The 22089-nt window shown below is 41.3% G+C and overlaps 1 protein-coding gene across 1 annotated transcript in view; it reads left to right on the forward strand.

The window, feature by feature from the left end:
* FLT3 (fms-related tyrosine kinase 3) overlaps positions 1 to 22089 on the forward strand; it is a 44054-nt gene that overhangs the window by 8736 nt on the left and 13229 nt on the right. The window contains exons 2-11 of the mRNA XM_014965748.1: positions 4246 to 4370; positions 5988 to 6190; positions 6973 to 7088; positions 9328 to 9445; positions 10230 to 10366; positions 11089 to 11228; positions 11315 to 11468; positions 16165 to 16330; positions 20370 to 20476; positions 21630 to 21741. Coding sequence (XP_014821234.1) covers positions 4246 to 4370; positions 5988 to 6190; positions 6973 to 7088; positions 9328 to 9445; positions 10230 to 10366; positions 11089 to 11228; positions 11315 to 11468; positions 16165 to 16330; positions 20370 to 20476; positions 21630 to 21741 — 1378 coding nt within the window. The remainder of the gene's footprint in view (positions 1 to 4245; positions 4371 to 5987; positions 6191 to 6972; positions 7089 to 9327; positions 9446 to 10229; positions 10367 to 11088; positions 11229 to 11314; positions 11469 to 16164; positions 16331 to 20369; positions 20477 to 21629; positions 21742 to 22089) is intronic.

Genomic DNA, 22089 nt, shown 5'->3' on the forward strand with positions numbered 1-22089 from the left:
TTGTAATTAACTGGTAAGACCAGCTAAGTGACTGCTCCTGACCTAGAGATACCCCATCCGTTGTTACAACAACTAGTCACAATTAGCGTGAGCTGCAACAGAGGCGTCTTGTCACCCACCTTGCTTTTTTAAACTTCGTTCTAACAGGGTTATACTTCTGCAACATGGAGCAACACCTCTGGCTCCATTGTCGTGTGAGAATAAATTCACAGGTTGCATTATTTGCAAGCTGAGAGTTATTTAAGCTGGAAGGGTGAAGACACCAAGGACGGAAGGCATGCTAAAAGATGAGGAGGGAGAACAGTTAAGTTCAATGGAAGAGGAGTGAGATATAGGTTAAAAACAGGAATTAATTTACGATCAGTTCTTGCTGCATAGCCTGTCTCCCTCTGACTTTTGTCATATTTCTGTTGAGTAAAATTCTCTCTTTAGGATCTATCACTTTGGGGGTAGTATGGAGAAAAAGGCAGCCACATGTAAAGGCGTGTTTTTTTCAGAGTTAATGCCTGAGTATTAGGCTCATCCATGTCACCAGTTTTACAGATTTTTGGTAATTTTTTAAAACCTTACGTTTCTGGCAGCACATGACTGTGGGAGAACTAGAGAAAAAAAAAGAAAAAAAAAAAAAGAAAAGGTTTCTTCTGCTTTCCCAAATCATGAAGACAATTTTGGAAAGTTGATCTAGAGAGCCTCACCCAGAGAAAACAGTCAGAAACCAAATAAGAAGTAAAAAATAGATTGTTCTATTTCAGTCTCCTGAGCTGCAAAGCAGAGTGGAGGATTGTTACACGTCTAAGGCCTGGCTGCTATTTAAAATACTAAGCAGCATGAGCTGAAGACAAACACAAAATGCATCCCTTGGTGTGAAGAGAAAGGTTTTTTTCTCCATCCTTCACAGTGCTCTGGTTCCTCAGCTATTCTCTTTTGATAAGCTCAGACTTTCAACATATTTTGGAATGGCTTTCCCAATTTTCCAAAGGCTACTTTAGTCATCCCCTATTTGAAAATAAAGTTTCGTAAGCAGTTCCATTAGTCAACCATCTGATAGCTGACTAGCTTAAACATAGCTTCTTGGTTTGATATCTCTCCAGTAGATTCAAGCCTTTCTTCTGTTACATCTAACAGAAGAACTGTTAGATCTAAGCCCACTTTTTGACTTGTACAGGCATTTTCCCATGTATGTGCCTACACATCTTGATGAAACCCTGACTCAGTTTATGGCAACTAGAGGTTTGTCTGACTTGTGTGAGAACAAGATTTCTCCTACTGCATTTATTTTGGTATAACCTATAAAAAGATAATGAAGATGGAAAGCAGGCACAAACAAACATTGTTCAGAGGCAGCAATTTATTCCCATTCTAGCTTCACTACAGTTCAGCAATACACAATATGATTATACACACTACATATTTGATATTCCTTACCCAGTGCTTTCAGTCTCTGCAGTTGCCACTTTGGGCTTTTGGGAGGATGACCGACTTGCAGACCATAACAGCAGTCCCAGAACAGGCCAGCTAGAAGCTGAAAGATCAAGACAGTGAAATCACAGCATTGCCATTTTCCCAGTATTCCTTTTCTTGATTCTGCTTCTGCTGAAAGTTTTATTCATGCTCTCATTTTCTATTTTGTCAATGTAATGTATTTCTCGAAGACCTACACAAGTTTAGGCCACCCTGTCTCATCTCATGTAAATACTTCTGACTAGCACATCACTTGTTTTTTCTCACTGTAAAGCAGCTGGAATCATCTCAGGTTCAAAATAGCCTTCCTTACCCTCAAAACCTGCCTGGATTTCACAAGAATAAAGGCAGAGGACAGCAGTGACATGCAGTAGCAGTTAACAGACAAAGAGCCCAAATTTTCCCTATACACGAGGGTGCCAGGGTGCTCCCTACTCCCTCCTCCAGCATATACTCCCACATACTGTCCTTTACAGATGCAGTTCCAGTTCATCAGACACCTCGTTTGCATGTCGCGCTCACAGTCTGGTTGCTACATCTGTTCTTTGCTGCAAATCTTTTCCCTGTTGGTGTTTAAATACATCTTTCCCTTTCCAACGGCGGCGTTAGGCATCCTGCTGACAAGTCGACCTGAGTGCAGTGGAGTAAAGCCAGGGATGAATTGCCTCAGCTTGTGTGAGCAGAAGCTAAAACTACTTGCAGATCAGAAAGCTGAAGCAAGGGAATGCTCACCAGGCCAAATGAGCTGAACTTTTGAGGTCGTGTTTTCAGGTGGAAATCAGTGGATGTAGGTGGGTTTCCACCAGCTAAGCCCCTGGCTGTGAGCCTGTCAGATGGTCTCTGGTTTGACCAGGGTGAGAGGGAAAATGGGCAACGAACAAACAAGTAGAGAAAGATGAGCAGAGAAGGACTTGGTGAAAGGCTACTGGGAGGGCTGGAAACCTGTCTTGCATCGACTGGGAGGAATTCAGGATGCTTGGTGTAGATTCTTGCCTTTCAGCTACCCTCTGGTCTCAAAAAGTGCCAATATTTTCTTAATAGCCAATGGAAGGAGATAGATGTCTCCAAAAAGAAGTCCTGTTCACCTTTCCTGGGGGTCACAGACACACAGACAGGATTTTCCTCAGAGGTCTGCAAAAGCAGACCATTGCCTCTGTATACTGTGGAAAGGTGGTACCCTAAAAGAAGAGTTTGTTAGAAACCTGAATGAGGACACAGTCTTAATCCACATTTGCCCAGCGGGCACAGAAGAGGTTGTCAAAGTGTTGCCAACTTAGATCTCAGGCAGCTCCAGAAGGCACAAATCTCAAAGACAAGATGGCAGCAACTCTTATGCATTTCTTCCTTCTTCCAATTTTGCTCTTTCTATCACCTGCAGAAATAGTCTAATTACTTTTATACTTCAAGCACTTCATGATATATTTACCTTTTTTCCTCCTTTCAACTCTGCACTTTGCTTTATGTTCAACTGTCTCAGGAGCTGAGGGAAAAAAAAATGAAAGCAAGAAACCAAGAACCGAGGGCAGAAATTCACCAGGGCGCCAGGAAAGAAATGTTATTTTATGATTCAGTGCTTATTTGTACTGTTGAGAACTGGCTTTAGAGGCTTGATGGAAATCATACATGTTTCACCCAGCCAGTTGTGCAGTCTTACTTCTGTTTTTCTTGTTTATGTGCAGGGGTGGAGGCATGGCTACTATATACATCCTTAAAGGCTAAAAGGTGACTTTTCAAGCTGCAGTCCCTACAGAAAAGCTCATATGAAGCATTTTGGAAAGATGATGCCTTTGAGGCACCAGAAGCTTTTCCATACTGTTTCCTTATGCATAAGGAGAATGATGTTTGCTCTTCCTGCCAGGGCTGGGAGCTGGGAAGTGAGCTGCCCTGGCTATAGAGGCTTCTGGTGCATGGCAGAGCCAGGGAGGAGTGGAGGAGGGAGAGGGCAGGAGAAAACCATGGGCTTACTCTTCCTTGCCTTCTGCTTTCTGCATCTGCTTTCCTCAAAGGAGTGGGAATTGCTACCACCTTTGCTTCCCAGAGGGGGAAGAGCATGAGACTGAGAATGGCAGCTCAAGGGGAGATGCATCTAACCTGGCTCTCGGTTGCAAGCTGCTGGGGTGCACAAATCCACATCAGGGAGGGTCAGGAGAGCCTCCAGTACATCAGATCAAATACAGCCTGTCCTGGAGAGAAGGGAAAGGGAAGATTAGAGCCCATGTCCTTGGATGAACTGAAAACAGGTTCTAAAGACAAGGGAGGGACTCTATTTTGCCATTGCTCTGTGCAGGAGTGAGAGCTCGGGGAGCATTTCCAACCCAGACACCTCCTTAGTGCCAATGGGAGGGATGGTGGATGATCATCCTCCAGCTCACGATGGGCAAATGCTTGCCTGTGGCTGCAGGGTTTGGTGCTGCAGGGCCCTTTCAGAGACACTGATGCAGGAGTGAGCTGCAAGAGGGAGCCTGTGTTTTGTAATGTTTTCTAAAGGAGCCTCCATAACACATACAAGCTTTTGTCTTTAGGCATTTTCTGCAATATTATGGAACATACTTAAATGTGTGATGTGTCTGTGCTTTTGAAAGGTTCTCTGAATAGTCCTTTCACTCATTTCCAAGACACAAATGTGGAGTTTGGAGACGCACATGATATATGTCCATATTCCTTTTGCCTTTTTTAAAAAGATGTAATCTGTCAACAGTTTCGTTGCATTTATTTTTTTTTAAGTATTATGCCTGACCAGAGAGATAGACAGGATTGCATTTGTTTTCTATTTCTGTTTTACAGTTCTTGTTCTGACAGCAGTTACTTTCACTTCTGCAATGAATGAAAATACATCTGAGATTACATGTGTGTTTATCAGCCAGAAGGATGAAGGTTCAGGAACACCAGAGGCACTGGTATCTCCTAAGGTAATCTAACAGAGAACAAGTTGTTTATAAAATATTCCTATCCACTCCAGAAACACCTTCCCAGAATCCTACAACACCCTAAACCTTTAGACTGTGGGGGTGTCACCGACAAACAAAGTTAGGCCAAATATGACTACAGAAGGTTAGAGGGAAATACTTTGAAACTGTAAATAGATACAGTTTCAAGCACCAGTTTTCTATAAAACTGGTTTTTAATTGCTGCCTTGATGCTGTCTCGCATCAGCACACCTCAATATTGATGAATAGTGTTGGAAATGTATCAATGTAAAAAACTATGTGGCCTTAAGAGCGTATTGCCAAGGCCATGGTGTGAACGGGTGGCCTGCCATGGGGTGTGTGTGCCACAGCTGCTGGGACTGGTGGGGAAGCTGCACCACCCTCTATTCCCACCACCAAAGCCTGTGAGTCCCTGCCCAATCTAAATCTTGACTGAGACACCAAAATTGCATAGACAATCAAATACAATATATTTTTTTCTTCTCCTCTGACTTGAAATGGCAGAAGGCCAAGAAGAGGTGGTGTACATCTAGATTATAAAGCACCTGAGACCTGTAATTAACATATTACCTAAGCATTCTTTTTCAAGATAGTCTTATGAAATATTTTTAACTCCTGGACAAATAAGCCAATAATTGAAATAAAAAATGAAGGTGTACCTGTCAAAGCTGTGCTGTCCTTTTATCTGACAGGGCAGAATATGGCTGTTATCTAAATACTTTTCAGACAAAGCAAAGGGAAAAGGAAGGAGCAAGGAATGAGAACCTACTGGCCAAGCACAGTATGGGGCAGAAGGTGCAATGAACTCCATCCTTTCAGAAACTTACACCTTATAAAATTCACCCACCAAAGTAAGGGAGACATTTAGGGCTACTCTTCTGATGGAGCTATTTACTTGCCACCTTTTGCTGCAGCAAAGCTTAGAGACTCGTTTATCCATCAATGGCTTCCAGAATGACTGTGGAATATTCTCCTTCTGTTTGCAATTCTCCTTTAGCTGTATGCAATGGTGAGGAAATGCAAGGTGTGAAGGCACCCAGCCCAAATGTTTTCTACCTAGTAAAGCCCTCAAGTTACTGAGGAGCAGCCTAGCCAGATGCTGCAATGACAAACAGTGAGATGCTGAAAAAAAAAACCAATGTTCTGGCCCTGCCTTTGCCTCGAGGTCACAAACAGAAAGGTTGTATTATAGCTCTGTGTCTTCCTATGGTTCTACATGAAAGGAAACAAAAATGAGAGTAAAGAATAGCCTATATCACTAAAGGAAATCATTATGTTTCTGGCTAAAATTGTTCTGTGGTGTCTGCTTAGAGAACAGAATTAACTAATTCAACAGGAATCCTATAGTGTTTCCTTGTGCAGTAGGAGTCAACATATTAATGAATAAGTTTGGCAGTAGAAATGAACAAAAATAAACAAAATGAAGATATGATGAAGGTGTTGTTTCAATATAATTTGAATTCATATTTGTGCATTATGAGGCTTTATTAATTTATGAAAGCTTTTCCAAATGAGCATCCTTTAAAAATATTTAAATACAAAAAGGCAAATTAATCTAGTTGCTAATAAATACACAACGATCTGTCCCTTGCGTTGCAGATTTCTGACATTTTGGAAGATCTTGGGTGTTATTTGAATTCTCAAGGAACAGACAACATCTATGAACCAACTAAAAATGTGGAAGTTAATGTGTTTGAAGATATTGAATTAAGAGTGATAATGAACATTTCAGAGATCATTTCATGCCTTTGGTTCTTTAAAGAGAGCAAAGATTGTAAACCTTCATTGGACTCGGAGAACCGGTAAGTCAAGGGATACACTGGATCAAAGACCCTTTAAGAGATCATTTCTTTTAGAATGCAAATGGAATATTTGCTGTGTCCGTGCTTGTGTTTAATTTTGTGTTATGCAATATCTTTTAAAATCTTCTAATCTTTCTTAACTGTTGTCACCCTGAAGCATGTTGCTGATTGTCATTTGGACACATGTATGCATATGAACCTTGAACTCAGAATAGCTTGAAATAAGCTTGTTCTTTTAATTTGGGTAGTATCGTGCATGGATTTCTCAAGGGGTTTTCTTGATTTTCACCTGAGCTTTGCAGTGTGCAAGTGAGGCAAATATTGTGATTTGGTAGTCAAGAAACTGAGACACGGAGAATTATGTGACTTGCTAGGGTCAGACTGCAGCTCAGAAAGAGCACCAGCAACAGGACCATCTTTCTCACGACCAAACCTGGGCTGGAACCTGAGGCTGGGTCATTGCCTCCCCCTGCAGAACATGTGGGATGGGATCATAGGTAAAACATTTCCCTGTGGACCTCCTCAGCTGTCCTAAGCTCAGGAAGTCCATCTTTCCTAATGCTCAGCATTAAGCATGTGGTACCTGTGGTGGTAAGTTCCTACGTGCTGCTTGTGTAGGGAAGACACAGGATGAAAACCCTTCAGGCTGAAGGGTGCTATGTAAATAATGAATACTAGTGTCTCTGATGGATTTTCACAAGAGATAAAGAGCTAACATCTTATTGTGTCTGCTGCATATTACCTTCTGGATAACAAAGACAGTTTTACTTTCTCTTTTACAGATACATTGCGTCTTTGGCTTTTTCCCAAATAAAAGAAACACAAGCTGGAAAATACACCCTCTCGGTCATAAGTAAAACTGGCAATTACACAATAGTTGTGCCTGTTCTCATCCGAAGTAAGTATATCTCAGATGAATGGGGTCAATCCATCAATAGGTTCAAGGGGAGAGGCTCAAGTTCAGTTAGAGCAAGGAAGCTCTCGCGTGCTGCATTTCAAGCATCTTGCTAGATTTGCATAGGACTTGGGGCTTTCTTCAGAGACTGAAGTCAAAACCACAGACTGCGTGAGAGCCAGCTTTCACTGGTCAATGCACCATGCAAATGAAGAAATAAAGATGTAAATGTGTGGCAGCCCTCTTCTCCCCTATGAGAGATTCTCCTCTGTGCCAAAAGAGACAAATTGAGGGTGGCTTTTGTGTGCTCTCAAAGCTCTTGGGCTAGATTTGTTTGCTTGCATCGTAACCTATTTATTCTCGGTGTTGCTGGCTGGGCTGTTATCAGGACCAGATCAGGATGTCCCTTTTATATTCTGGTCTCTGGTGCTCCAAAGTTGCCCGTTGTCCCACTCTGCCACTTCTCTGCCTGTGCCCACCGCTGGGTCTCTATACTTCTGTCACAGCGTTTCCTTTTGCAATTCTGTGGGCAGCAAGAGGCAGCAAGCTTCTCTTTTCAGTGCCAGCCTTTACTTGTTTATGGGGTTTTAAGGTAAAACGCATCAGCACTGCAGCTGCTTAGCGCAAGGGTGCCTGAGAAGCTGAGATTTTAAGGACTGTTAAATGCTCATGATGCTAAATGTGAGGTGTGACTTTTTGAAAGACTCACAGTGGGAGCAGATTTGATTGGATTTCCTCAAGGACCACACAAGAGACATCTCTGATGCAAAGGCAACAAAGTTCATGCTTCTGTTTCTAAGCAGGGCTGACCAAGAACATCTCAAAAAAAAAAAAATTACTCACATTGACATGATTTTTTTTTTAGCAGAAGAGAAATACCTTATTATTTTGTCTGGAAAGGGCCAAATTTAAAGATAAAATTAAAAAATATAAAAGAAATTTCAAAGAAAAGAAAGCAAAACATCAATCCAAACTGGCGAAGTTATTACCAAACTATTCTAGAGAGAGGTTTAATTGCACACATCATTACTTGCCTTGTTTTTAATAAACTGTGACTAATCAACATTTTTCATTCCCTCTTCATTTGTTTTTGAAGTATTTTTTTCTGTTTGATTTTTTTTCTCTCAGAGTGAGAAGTGTCACCTCCAGTCTCTCCTTGTTTTATTTGAAGGCCTATTGCATATCTCAATTATAATTTTAACAGCTTCATTTAGGGAACAGGGTATAAAATCTTTAATTAAAAATTACCGTCTCTACTATATCAATTAGGCTTTAGATGTAAAAAAAAAGTTGTTACATGTGCAAGCAAGAGTAGTTTGAAACAATCTCGATAAAGATCTTTTTCATATCAATTGCTTGAATTGCGTTCTCTTTGCTCCTGTGAATCTAATATCATAATTACATCTCTCATAAAATCCTCCAGGCTAGATGTGAACCCTTCAACTGAGATGTGAATCTCTATAGGTGAAAAAAAACTTCTAGGTCCAGCTAATAAAAGGTAAATGAAGAAAGAAATTAAAAAGCCAGAAGTATTAGTTTCACCTTACCATGTCACCTTGTAGGCAATGGAAGTGTGACCCTAAATAAAATGTGTGGAAGCTCTAATTTCATTGTAGGATGCCTTTAAACCAGACTCAGTGCTTTTCATTGCGAGTCAAACCTTTAGCAGTTTTAATACATTAAATTTTTTGTGCTTGGTCCAAGTCTACATCTGAAGGATTCAGGGGACTGCGAGTTGTGGAGGAACCTTTTCACCCTGGGTTACAGATACAGGATAGAGAAGTCTGCTGGTTATCAGAAGTCATTATCACCCATTGTTTTTCCGTGGTGTATCTGATCTGACTGAGTAGCATGCAACGATCCCATTTTGTGTGGAGACGTTGTAGTCCCAACAGGTACTCCACCAAAGGCCACGGGCTTGGGGTGTGATTTCGAAAGGTGTCTGTGCTCCCTGAATGAACAGCAACCACAGCAAATTAGCACCTCTGAGTATCAGTCTCAGGATTACCCTCTGGTGTATACAGGCAGATCTTTGGTAGGGAAGCTGTGCATTTAGCAATCAGGGCTGAAAAACTCATGAGACCAACCCGCAATACCCCTAGGGCAGAATCATGTTCTGTTCCCTCAGTCTGAAACCTCCTGGAGCAAATTACAGCTCTGTAACTTCGGGTACTACGAAATGAGCAAAACACTCTTTCAAAGTGATTTGAGCATTCCTAAAGCTGTGCTTTATTTTGAACAGAGAAACCAGGCAAACCCTATTTCAGGAAAAGGGAAAAATCGGATGCTATTGAGTGCATATCAGAGAGCTACCCCCAGCCCTCTTTGGAGTGGATATTTTGCAAAACACCTGAAAAGAGGTATGGTGTATGTTTATATGTATCTCTAGATGGAAAGTTTGCCACCTTCTGAAGAAGGCGGCAGAGATAACTGAAGAAGAGCTTTGAGGTCAGAATTTTTGGAGACAGGCTTTGCTGGGCTGCACATTCACATGATGGTTGAAAACCTGTGTCTGCACGATCCACTTTTGTAGTGCTGCAACACATTTTTCTTAGAAATTTTGGCTGTTGTGATCTTTGGGAAACTTTCAGCTCTTGACTGATTTTAATATTTTGATGTCACCAGAGCAAATCAAAGGTATCTCATTTCCCTCTAGTTTTCACATTTTTGGAAATGTGAATGCATTAGAGCTGGGAAGATGTTACAAGGGATCATAATTTTCCAAGTTAAATATGTGGGGTTTTTTTTCCATTCTATCAATATATAAAGTTGATTATATTAACAGCAGGAAAAATGCCTTTCTCTACAGCTTGGGATCTGGGTCTCATAATGACCACCAGGAATTCAGAAATGTGGTGTGAGAACTCAGCCTCTATGACCTCACTCTTGTCCAGATTTTAGTTACAGCATTACCTGTATATGAGCCATTTTGAGCGTATTCAGGTCATTTTAGCTCATATTTCTGCCCAGGCTGTGACATTTTTATTTTCTTATCTTCACCTTTCCTAGTTCCTTTTTATTCAGCTATGTAAGATCCAGCTTTCCCACTATTGTTTGCATATTCTCATGGCTTGGAGATTTATCAGATTTATTTGCTTGAGGTTAACCTAATGAGTCAATGAATAATTGTGTTTGTAATTGCAGTTGCCCTGATAAAATGCATGAAGAATCTGGGGAAATAGATGGTATACAGAAGGCACAACATGAATTATTTCAATCTTATATATGGTGCTGTGCAGTTAACGACCTGGGCAGAGAATGCACCAGCCTCTTTACAATAGGTAACTTCCCTCTAAGGTTTGCTTATACACGAGCTGGATCCTGCTGCTGAAGTTAGTTGCACTACTCATCTCACAGAGAGATTTCTGGGCTAAGCTACTTGTTTGTTGTCACTGGAACAAATCTAACAGTGGATATGATTGCTCCATCTCATGTTTAAACCCTAGATTCTAATAGCTTTTTGTAGTCTCTGTAAAAATGTCTTGCCCTTTTACGTTTTCTGCACTTCTATTATCTTTTTCTGCATGCTTTTAGGGCTCTGTTGCAGTGAAATGCAGTTCAAAATGTTCTTAAATATATAAATTTATCAATAATTAGAAATTAATATATACATTCAGGTTTATTTGTCTGTTTTTTTTAAATAAGCCTGACCTGAGCTAAGCTCTGTGCTGAACTGTGCCATATAGATATCTTGTAAATTATCACAAAATTTAGTTTGAAATGTCTAAATCCATCAAATTTCATGATTAATTAGTAATTTCCCCGAATTCTAATTATCCTTACAACATAATAACGGATGTCTATACAGTGTCAGCAGAAAAAAATGTTGATCTAATTGAACATTTTTCCAGGCAAAGTGATGGTCATTTCAGTTGAATTCTAATTATCATTACAACATAATAATGGATGTCTATACAGTGTCAGCAGAAAAAATGTTGCTCTAATTGAACGTTTTTCCAGGCAAAGTGATGGTCATTTCAGTTACTATGTTTTGATTTTGTAGATTTAAATGAGAGACAAGCAGCACCTTTACCTGAATTACTTCTTAAAGTTGGTGAGCCCTTGCTAATCAGATGCAGAGCTGTTTACCGTAATTATAAATTTGGAATAAAATTATCTTTTGAAAACAAAGAAGTTGAACAGGTAAGAAGACTGGGCATATTTTAAAATAGCCAGAATAATATTAGGCGCAATCAAGTGATTAAATGGGAATCTCTGTTGAAAACCAGGACCGCCGGTTTGAAGGATTAGAGTATCAAACGGATCGCTCAGCAATTCGGATCCAGTATGTGTTTGCCTCAGCAGCAGAAAGAAGCCACAGTGGACATTATACCTGCTCTTCTACCGTTCATCCGAATCAAACGGCTTTGGTTACAGTTTTAGGTAATTCCAACCCCTCAGTGTTAATCTTGTCCCTCGGTTGGTTGTTTTGCTTTGCTTTCCACGTGGCAGTTTTTTGCTTGGAGGTATGCAGCGCGTTTATTCTTCCTTTTCTAAGGAAAAAGGTCTGTCTGCAGTTACTGGCAGTCCAGCAAAGCCAAGAGATTAATCTGAATTGAGTCACTCTGGTACTGGAAGATAATCAACCTTCTCTTTATATTGCTTTTCAAATAATTCCCATTTAAAGATGCCACTTTTAGAAGTGAAATGAAATGGCATTGTTTGCAGATCTGGTCTACATGACTACATGTCTACACGGTCTGGAATGACCAGTGACTGGTTTCAAGTAATATGAGACAGAAACATCCTGCTGTGATTCCAGTATTGGTTTTGAAAAGCTGCAGCCATGGCCTCAGCCTCCTCTGCACCACTTCCACTCCATTTCTCTTCACTCATGTACGGCACCTCCACCCCATCTTTGCTCCACCTTCACAGGTGGGGAGGTAAGGCAGAGGTCCTCATGGCCTAAGCCCTGCTGTTTTCTGTGGTCCCTTCAGGTGCTTGCTGCTGTTCTACAGGAAAAAAAAGCAGATAGAAAATGTGTACCAGGCCTGTCCTGGGTCTGCCAGGAAGGAATCAAACAGTTGGAAGGTTCTTGGTGGTGGGCTCCCCAACTCAAAACCCAGAACACGCAAGAAACAACCATTTCCTCTTCTGGTGGGGGAGTGACTGACAAGTGGCCGTTTGCGTTTGCCAAACATTTAGGGGAAAGTAAATCTGGGGAAGAATCTTAGCTCTGAAAGCTGTGGAACTGGTAGCAGAAGAGGAATGAAAACTTTTGTGTTTGTGGAGAATGTAAGCCCAGAGAGATGATGAATAGTGAGTGCTGACAGAGCTGGCAAACTGCCCTGCAGAACCACTGCTGCAGCTGTGATGGATCTGACGGAAAACCTGACACTAGAGAGACAACTGCTCCAGTGTTATTGTTTGTGCTGTGTCTCCTGCTTTCCGGGCACTGAAGGGAACCATCCTCCTAAATCCAAGCTACACAAGGCTTGAAAATGTAAAAAAGTGAAAGCACACCAAAGGAAACCTCATTCTATTTAAGCAACATGTTGATGCAAAAGCCAGCAGTGTTGGACTTAGTCCAGAACAGCCTCGACTGCAAACCTTGTTTCTCAGATGGAAATAACATACAAATAGGCATAAGTCTGGAAATAGGGCATGAAAAGGAAAGCTGCAGTTCGGACTGTGCTGCAGGAGTAGGCACTGAGAATAATTTTCTGACTGGTGTGCCTGCAGTTGGAGTCTGTAGCCCTGAGAACAAGGCTTTCTGAAGCACTCACCACACGTTTGACCTTAGATGTAGTTGCCCTCAGTTTACAACACCTAAGCTAGGAATGGTAGGAAGTGAGAATACTTACCCCTGTCCTTCAGAAATGACTTTCCCAGTGCAATATCCTCTTTTCAGCTTATGCCTACCACTGAGCAGAACATCCTGTCATCATTTACAATAACCGAGTACGATACCTGAGCTTTTCTTTCTAAACACATCTTGGTAAACAGGAAGGTAGGGGTGAGGGAGTAGTGTAAAGGCAGGGCAAGATCCTCTTCTTTCTCAGTACTGGCGCCCAGTTCAGAAATAGTGGCTTCTTGGATCTGTAAACTATCAGGTGTGAGCATGTGTCACATTAACAGAGGGGATTTGGGCCACTGTCCCTGGAAGGCTGTGTTTCTGAGTGGGGTATTTTTTGACTGGGGTATGCCAAGCTACAATGATCTTCTGTACCCTCCTTAGTACCCCTTATGCCGACAGAATTTTTGAGGGCTCATTGGCTTTGTTGATGAAAAAATCTGTTTGTTTACTTACATGGTGGATTACAGTGGGAGGATGATGTCATACCAAGTTAACAGCTGTGCTTCTCTCTCCAAGCTTTTTTGGAGAGAGAATTAATACATTAGCCTGTTGCCTAATGTATCAATGACAACCATTGTTGGTGTGAATTTGTGCTAGCACCCCAGGTTCAATTTCAGAAGTGATATAGGTACAGGTTTCACTCAGCTGTCCCTGTCATAGGGTAGCAGTTTCTGAAGTGATCAGTGTCCTACCTTTAAACCACCCCTGTGCTTGAGTCAGGACCCAGAGCTACACTGGGAATGGTCATGATGTAACAATCAAGAGAAAACTGGTTTGTTTGGCACATGCTGCATGGCCTGGGGACCCTGGCTAGCATAACTACATTGATGGGTGGTCTTCTAATCTCTAATAAAGCCCTGCAGCCAGAGACCTCTGGTTTAGTCTTTGCTAGTTGATACTTCGTGAACTTACCCCATCTTGTGTAGCTGGTCAGGTCAGTCAGGGTTGTTGGGCCACTTTAAAGCACAACAGAGATGATGCCAACAACTGCAGCTGCAAGGCTCTTTGTTTCTGCAGTTCTTATGCTCAATTTCTACCAGGGTTGAGGAAAGAATTTTTAACACTACGCAATCTTGATGCTATTTTGCAACACATTATGTTTAAAACAACAACTAAACAAATACGATAAATACAGACACTGAAAGCCTTGATTAATACGATAAATACAGACACTGAAAGCCTTGATTATCAGTCTCAAGAATTTCATCTCACCTCTCTGTCATTACCAAATAATCACTGTTTCTCTGGCAGAAATATGCTTACATCTGCCAAAAAATGATGAATCCAGCAATAATGTGCTGTTTTATTTCTCCTTCAAGAAAGATTCTAAGATACTTTTTTTGAGTTGTTTTCCAGAGAAATGGCATACCCTGCTCCAAGGTCCTTGTATACACTCTGGAGAGAGCTTTTACTCTTGACTGGTTGTGTTATTAGCACACACAGAGGTGGCCTTCTGCCTGGAAGGATGAAGTCCAAAAGATCATTCAAAAAATTGAAGGTCCAGTTTATAAAACCAATAAGCCTTTATTATCAAAAAGTAGGAGAACAGTCACAAAAGGATTTGCTTCTTGTTTTAAAATACTGACATTTTTGTGGTTTATGTGGGAGTTTCCAGATAGTATTTTTTTAAAAAAGTAAGCTAGACATGCCAACCAGCATATAGGGTTACAACCAGAAGAAAAACACTCAAAAGGAAAGGCAGTCCAGTCCAGCAATATTTCTACAGTGCAAATTTTGTACCATGTGGCTGATTAAACACTGGCACAAGTTTCCCAGAGATTGTAGTCAACTTCCTTGGAAATACCCAAACACAACTGGATGTGGCTCTGAGCAACCTCATCTAGTTGGACCTGCTCTGAGCAGGAGCTGGGCTAGACATCTCTGGAGATCTCTTGCAATGTATATAGAATCATAGAATCGTCTAGGTTGGAAGGGACCTTAAAAATCATCTAGTCCAACCATCAACCTAACTGTGACAAAAAAATAAATAAGAAATAAGTAATAAAAAAAATCACTAAATGATGTCAACCCATCTTTTGAACACCTCCAGGGATGGTGCCTCAACCACGTCCCTGGGCAGCCCATTCCAATGCTGGATAACCCTTTCCATGAAGAAATGTTTCCTAATATCCAAGCTAGACCTCCCCTGGTGCAACTTGAGGCCATTTCCCCTTGTCCTATCTCCTGTGACTTGGGAGACGAGACCGACCCCCGCCTCTCTACACCCCCCCTTCAGGTAGTTGTAGAGCATGATAAGGTCTCCCCTCAGCCTCCTCTTCTTCAGACTGAATAACCTCAGCTCCCTCAGCCTCTCCTCATAAGACTTACTCTCCAGACTATGATTCTGTGATTTTTACAAAGCTCATCTTAGCCCCACTGATGCCCTTAGGAGACCCTCCTCCCACATGTGTCTGCTGTTGAATCTCCTTAGGTGGGATTCATTTCACTTCATGAGACATCTAGCCTCAGCAATGACTTTGGTTCCTTCAGCAGCCAGTGTCAAGAAACAGATATTTCTTGAAGCAGCTCTGTATATCTTCGTTATCTTCTGTTTTAGGATGGGATACATATGGACATGCCTATCTCGTTCCACTGAGTTTATTAGAGGTCCAAACAAGTAGGTGGGTCACTGAACTTCAGACAGCTCCATCAGGCGAAACTAATCCTACCCTATCAGGGCAAGTACCAGCAGCTCACAGTTCATGCACATTTTCAAAACACTTTTTCATGTTGCTGCTGTCTTGCATCAAATCTATCTAATTTAGATGGAGAAGTAAAGGAGCAGCTACAAGATTCATTTGCAAAATCTTCAGCTCATTTCAGGGAAGAAGAAACGGCCGCTATCAGCATCTGATTGTGCTGGTGGTGCCAGCTGATTTTGTTCACTGTTATAGGAAAACAAGGAGATGCAGCTGTTAACACCTGGAACACACACTTAAACCAAATCAAACAAATAATGACATTGTTGGCCCTGGGGCTCTGTAGGGCAAATGGGGGAGAAATGTCGGACCATTTTGGAAGGTCTCTGGTCTGACCAAATGTGCAACTTCAGCAGGCTCAGATTATTTGTCTGCAAATGAACACAGTGACATCATTTCAGTACTATTTTGAAGCATTATCTTATTTTGATTAGCAGGATGCCTGTTGTGATATTAACATGGTGCTTTTTTTTTTGCTTGTGATAAAACAAACGAAAAACATACATATGTCAAAATTCCTTCATTAAATAGTCCAGCCTTTGTAATATAATATAAAGAATTTCTTTTTTTTTTTTTTTTCCAGAAAAGGGATTTATAAATATAACCAACTCTAAAGAAGATTTTGAAATTGGTGAGGAAGAGTTTTGCTTTGAAGTTAACTTTACAGCCTATCCACCAGTTAGATGCATGTGGCTATTTTCCAAAAAAACATTTCCATGTACACAAAGTTACAGTGTGGATGGACGCAGGTACTTGAATATTTTGGAATCATTTGATGTAATAATGTTTCCTCTTTATATCTTGTTTGGACTGCTTTCTGTCCGTGCTTTGTACCCTCTTTGTGCTTTTAGAATGTGGATAGATAGACTAGACTAGACATAGACATATAGATTAGACTAGACTAGACCTAGACTCATAGAATCATAGAATTGCCCAGGCTGGAAGGGACCTCCAAAGGTCATCTAGTCCGACCTCCCCGCAGTCAGCAGGGACACCCCCAACTAGACCAGGTTGCCCACATGATGAAGCTGTGTTAATAAAAGGCACTCAAACATTATTTTGGCTTTCAGCAGCAGTTCATGTAGATAACTTATAGAATAGTATGTTATGATAAACCCTTTGGTACGTTACGCATCTAGCAGCCCATTAGTTTATATGCATTTTGCCATTCCCTTTCTCTCTGACATAATCTCTCAGTAACAGCCCTGTTGCAGTTTTCATACAGCAAGTTCTACGTGTTCTCCTTTTGTCATCCTGTTCTTGATGATGTTCCCAGTGTCTTTCAAAGGGCTCAAATCGAGTCCAGGTCCCCGTGATTTCCCAGACTGTCGATAGATCTGTTCGGCTCTGCCTGTGCCACAGAAACATACCGTTCTGCTCATTACCCAGGTCATGTATTCTTCCGCTGCTGAAAAACATGTTTTGAATAAACCTGTTAGTTATCTACCTTTTCTGTTACTTCCCACAATGAAGTTCTGGCATGAATCCCGTTTAAGGCTAATGTTTTCTCCATTCCCTAGGCTTTCTAATTTCTTGATAACATTATCTAGTTTCCTTCAGAGTTTCTTTCAGAGTAGTCCCATGGCTTTCAAGGTAACAGCTCTTATTCACCTCAATGGAAATAAAGCCAAGGGGCTCTTTTCAAGTTTTTTATTTAAAACCAAGGCAGGAGTTAACAAGGCTGCACTGATTTCCACTCATTCTTAAAACCTCTCTTAGCATCTGCATAAAACTGTGTCACAGCCTTGATTATAGTTTTTATTATTTATTTCTTCAGTAATTTGGTGCAGTCGATTGTATCCCCTAGTGTGTCGAGTCATCTTTGCAACAGACTGGCCTTTTCATCTGCATCAGATGGTGTATTGGAATCAGACCTTCACGAGGTTCAGAGACAGCTCAGTTCAGATTAGTAAATTGTCCTCTCCTGGCAATGGCCACAGGAACTCTGTCCCTGCTGATAAAGTGAGGGCTGTCGGCAAACTTTGATAGCCCTGGGTGGGTGGTGGTGACTAATCTGCAATGCTTGACATGGGCTAGGCAGATCTGTTCTTTGTGGTCAAGACTGATTTTGGAAATGAGGTCTCAGGGGACACCCATGAGCATTTGCTCATCCTTGTCCAATAGGTGCCTCCCTCCAGCTGATAACGCTGAGCTGATTTGATTTGCTTTGCAGCTGGTATGGACCTCTCCTCCGTGCTTATAAGAGCTGGAGTCAGTTTTGCTTGGATGATTGACAGCTGGTGTAAATTCAATCCAGATAAGAGGGAGGTGCTATAAACAGGGCCAACAATAACAACTGAGAACTCTTGGAATAGCTTAGGTAACTCTCATTAATCAGTAAGGTGCAGCCGCTGGTGGCTTGGGATTTATGAGTCACTTCAGATAGCCTTTGCAGCCAGAAGTGGCAGTTGCTGAGTGCTGATCACCACCTGCCGGACGGGAGAAAGCCCAGCCTGTGTCCTTGGAGCAGCCTATCCTGGGCTGGATCAGGGCCACAGCCACCCCACCGCCCCAAGCATCACTGGAGGCTTCTTCAAACAGATATCTCAGTCATTCATACAACTATGCTGTTGATTTAATAATACTTTTTTTTTTTTCATTTTAGGTAGTTATACTTTCCTTACATATCATACTATTTATTTTATGGAAAAATACAATTGAGGGAAAAATACATGAATTTGGTGATTATTTCTGACAAGTACATTCCTCTGTACAAACATCCCCCTAGCTATCCAGTTTTGGTTGGAGACTAGCACTAGACAGACACGTCTCACCTGAGGAAAAAGAGTAGGGGTATATATTTCATTCAGTTTGAAGTCCCCAGAAACAGCAAGGGGTGGAGAGGTCAGGAGATTCTGCCTACAAGCTCTAGCACTGCAGATTTCAGTGCGATTTTAAAGCAGGAGGTTTCTTGAAACAAAACAAAAAAAGTCATCACATACCTTAACGTATTGCAAGTCTAACTTTGCACACTTTAGTTGACTTCTGTGTAATGCCATCTCCCAACACTTCTACTTTATTCCTTTCATATCCTTTTTCGTTTCCTGATTTTGTATTTTTTTTATTTCTGCCATTTCCTTATCAAAATGTTCCTTCTGATTATAGATCATATTCAATTTTATTTATTAACTCTGTCTCCTTCTTTAGATTTTAATTTCAAGTCCCAAGGATTCATCTCTCCTGTTAGTGACCTTATGTGTTTTCTGAAATTCCTTCAGAATTTCCATTTTCCATTTGCTTTTGTTGTCTCTGTTTTAGCACACTGCTGATTTTCACTTCTCTCCTAAGAGCAAATGAGTTTTCATACACAGAATGACCTCTGTTAAATTTATAATATTTATCTCACATCCCCTTATATTTTCAGGTACCAAAGATGCTCTTTTAAAATTATTTTCTCATTATTTCATTAGGATTTAATCCTTCAGACCTAGGATTTCAAAAGCAACAAATTATTTGTGGTTTCTGCTGCCTTCAGTATCTGTTTTGAAGCAGCTTAAAAAGGGGGCTGATTTTAAAAAGTCCCTGAGTCCAGGGACATCTTTAAGGCCATTTCAGGTGAAGACGTTCAAAAGTCAATAACGATATGGAAGTGTTGCTTTAGTCAGAAGGCAAAATTGCCAGTGGCTTCAATGTTTTCTTGCTTTAGAATTGCAAGGTGATACTTGGTGTCTTAGTTCATTTGTATGTAACCTGCTTAATGAGAAACACCCTGATTTTAGTTGTATAGAATTCTTGTTCTAGGCTCATTACCTCTTTCTCTTACTTTGCAAATTACTGGTATATGCTGTTGTTTTCCTGTCTGCTTCAAAATCCCTGATGTACCCACTTGCCTTTACCACTGAAGTTGAGTTGGGGGCCTCCCGCCCAGTTCTCCTTGAGCAGGCTGAATCATCTGCCCTCAAAATGCCAGCAGCTAAACCTAAGAAGGGATTTTTTTAAGTGCCCTTCTAACACCGGTGAGTTGCAGTAGCTTCCACTTAAATGGCAGTCATCCTGACAAGAATAACCTGGTCAAAAGGACAGAAATGAGACGCTACCTCTGTAAGATGATCCATTCCTTTCTCCCTGCCTTATCCCATGTCCCATAAACCAGTGATTCAACAGGTCAGTCGTGCAGGAATCTTTAAGTCTCTGCAGTCCTCTGTTGTTGGCTTCTGCCCAGGGACTTGTTAGAGCCCTCCCTCACCATTCCCGTTCTCACACACTGTTTCCTGCCTGGTTTGGGTCTTGGTTTACTGCCATCACCATGGGGGGTTAGAAGGCTGGCCTTCCTCCTGCAGAAATATCTTGATGGTTGGTGCTTTGTCTCGTTGATAAAGAACTTCTGATGATGATCTCATTTCTGAGTTTCTGTCAGATCTTTCCATTTGGAGAGGTTTATCTCATGTTATTTCCTAATAGTGTTTATCATATTGGCTAGAAACTCCCAGCAGAATCCTTTGGAGTGTAGAGAGTTTGATCCTTTGCAGGTCTTAGCATCTGTGCCAGGATGTGTAACACACCTTGTCTTCCAGTAGACCGGTAACAAAATCACAGCCTGACAGCCCGGATGCACTCCAGGAACTATGAGGGAAATTTCAAAATTAAATCAATATTGCAGGAAAAAAAATCTTCTTATCAAAACAGTTACATTCTGGGGTTCATATTCTCTAATAAAAATAATTTAGTCTGGGTTCCTCATTAGAAGATGTTTAATTGTTTCAGACATAGATATGAGTCTTGACTACATTTAAAATCTTTTTCAAGTTGGTCTTTTGTTCTTTTTCCTGTCTTTTCTTTGCTCCACAGCATTTCATCAAAGTTCTGCAACCATCAGCACCAGTCTGGAATATATATATTTTATGCTGAAAATGAAGATGTGGTCATGACAAAAAAATTCACTCTCTACGTGAGAAGTAAGTGAGAAAACAATCGCTGTGAAGATTTCTCAAAGTTTGGCTTTTTGCCACTGATATAAATGGAGCTAATTTGTTGCTTTTCCCTTGGTATTTCTTATTTAATTCACATAGATTTATTGTTAAAAATGGAGGAGCACAGGGCAAAAATGGGATTCTTTTCACACGGTGCTGCACTACTGAAATCCAGGCACTGGGTTGGAGAAAATTGCCGGCTGCTTGTGGCTCATGTTCCTTGTGTTGGTCAGGGATGGAGAAGAGAGGAAGGAGGAGGAAGTTATTAATTTTTTTTCTCTTCCCTTTAGTCTGCCATAAACAGAGAGGACAGAATAGGAGAAATCAGTCATATAATGAGAAAAGTAGTACTTCTTAAGAAAACCACAAAGCCCAGGAGCCCTGTAGGACACAACGACCATATTCTAACTCTACAGAGCCAGAATAGATGTGACTGCTGTAGAGACCACATGAGATACACAGTGAGAGGAAACACTTATCCTCACTATATGTTAGCTTTCTATGGTGTGTTTATGCCTTTTTTTTTTTTTCTTCCTAATGGCATTTGTGAGTTTATGGAGTTGGTCAGGAGAGCTTTTGGTATGTGTCACATGTTAGGGCTGCCCTGCCTCCTACCCCCTGCCCACAGCTCTCACACACAGGCACAGCCTTGCCTGCTGCTCTGGGTTATCTCAGTTCTGCCATGTGACTGTAGCATCTCACCCTTGCTCTAGTCATCATTTTTTATTAGATATATTCTTTATACAGGGGTCCTCTGTGCACATTTTGTACCAGCCAGACACCCAGAACTGGGGTGTCAGGGGAGTCCTAGGGCCAGCTGCTTGCTCTGAGTCAGAAAAGCAGAAGTCAAGACTTCTAATTTTGGCTCTGCCACTGTTTTGGTCTGGCTGTGCCCATACAGAGAAGTGGTTGCTCCCCTTGCCTTGCCCACACTGCCATCCCACAGAACCAAGGCACGGGGCTGGAGGAAGGAGGAGGCCCAAGGGCTGCAGCCAGCTCTCACAGTGGGATGCAGATGGGCTATTTTGAAAACACAGAAGCAGATCTTGGTGTTAGCAGATGTAGCTTTGCCACATGAACGTAAAGGTTTTGGTCACTGAGGTGGTGACAGAAATTGTCTTGTGTTATCTTGTTGCAGAAAAGCCTGAAGTAACGATGCAGCTGTTGTTCAAGCAGATCTTGTGTGTCGCTGACAGCTACCCTGTCTCGTCCTGGGTTTGGAGGAACTGTCCCCAACTGAACTCATCCAAGTAAATCTTTTTGATTCATTGCAAAGACCCTATCTGAGCTACCCTTGGTTAAATGCAGGCGGTCCTGTAAGAAACTAAGTGTAAAATGCACTCTCGACCATCTGTACAAGGGGACATGGTGGCATACTCCAGGGGAAACAGATCACCAAAAATAGGGAAAGTTTTAGATATTATTTTTTTTGCATCAAATGAAGTCTATAAAGATCTGTATCTCAGGCTCTTTACACTGAAATCAACCCCACTGGATTTACATCAACAGTTTGGTAGTTACAAAGTCCAATCTAAGTTTTTCTCTTGGCCTGTCAAACTTAAGAGGCCATTCAGGGAATGCATTGGTTAATAGGGCTT

The sequence above is a fragment of the Calidris pugnax genome, unplaced genomic scaffold (genome assembly GCF_001431845.1).
Source record: "Calidris pugnax isolate Ruff unplaced genomic scaffold, ASM143184v1 scaffold20, whole genome shotgun sequence".
NCBI lineage: Eukaryota > Metazoa > Chordata > Aves > Charadriiformes > Scolopacidae > Calidris > Calidris pugnax.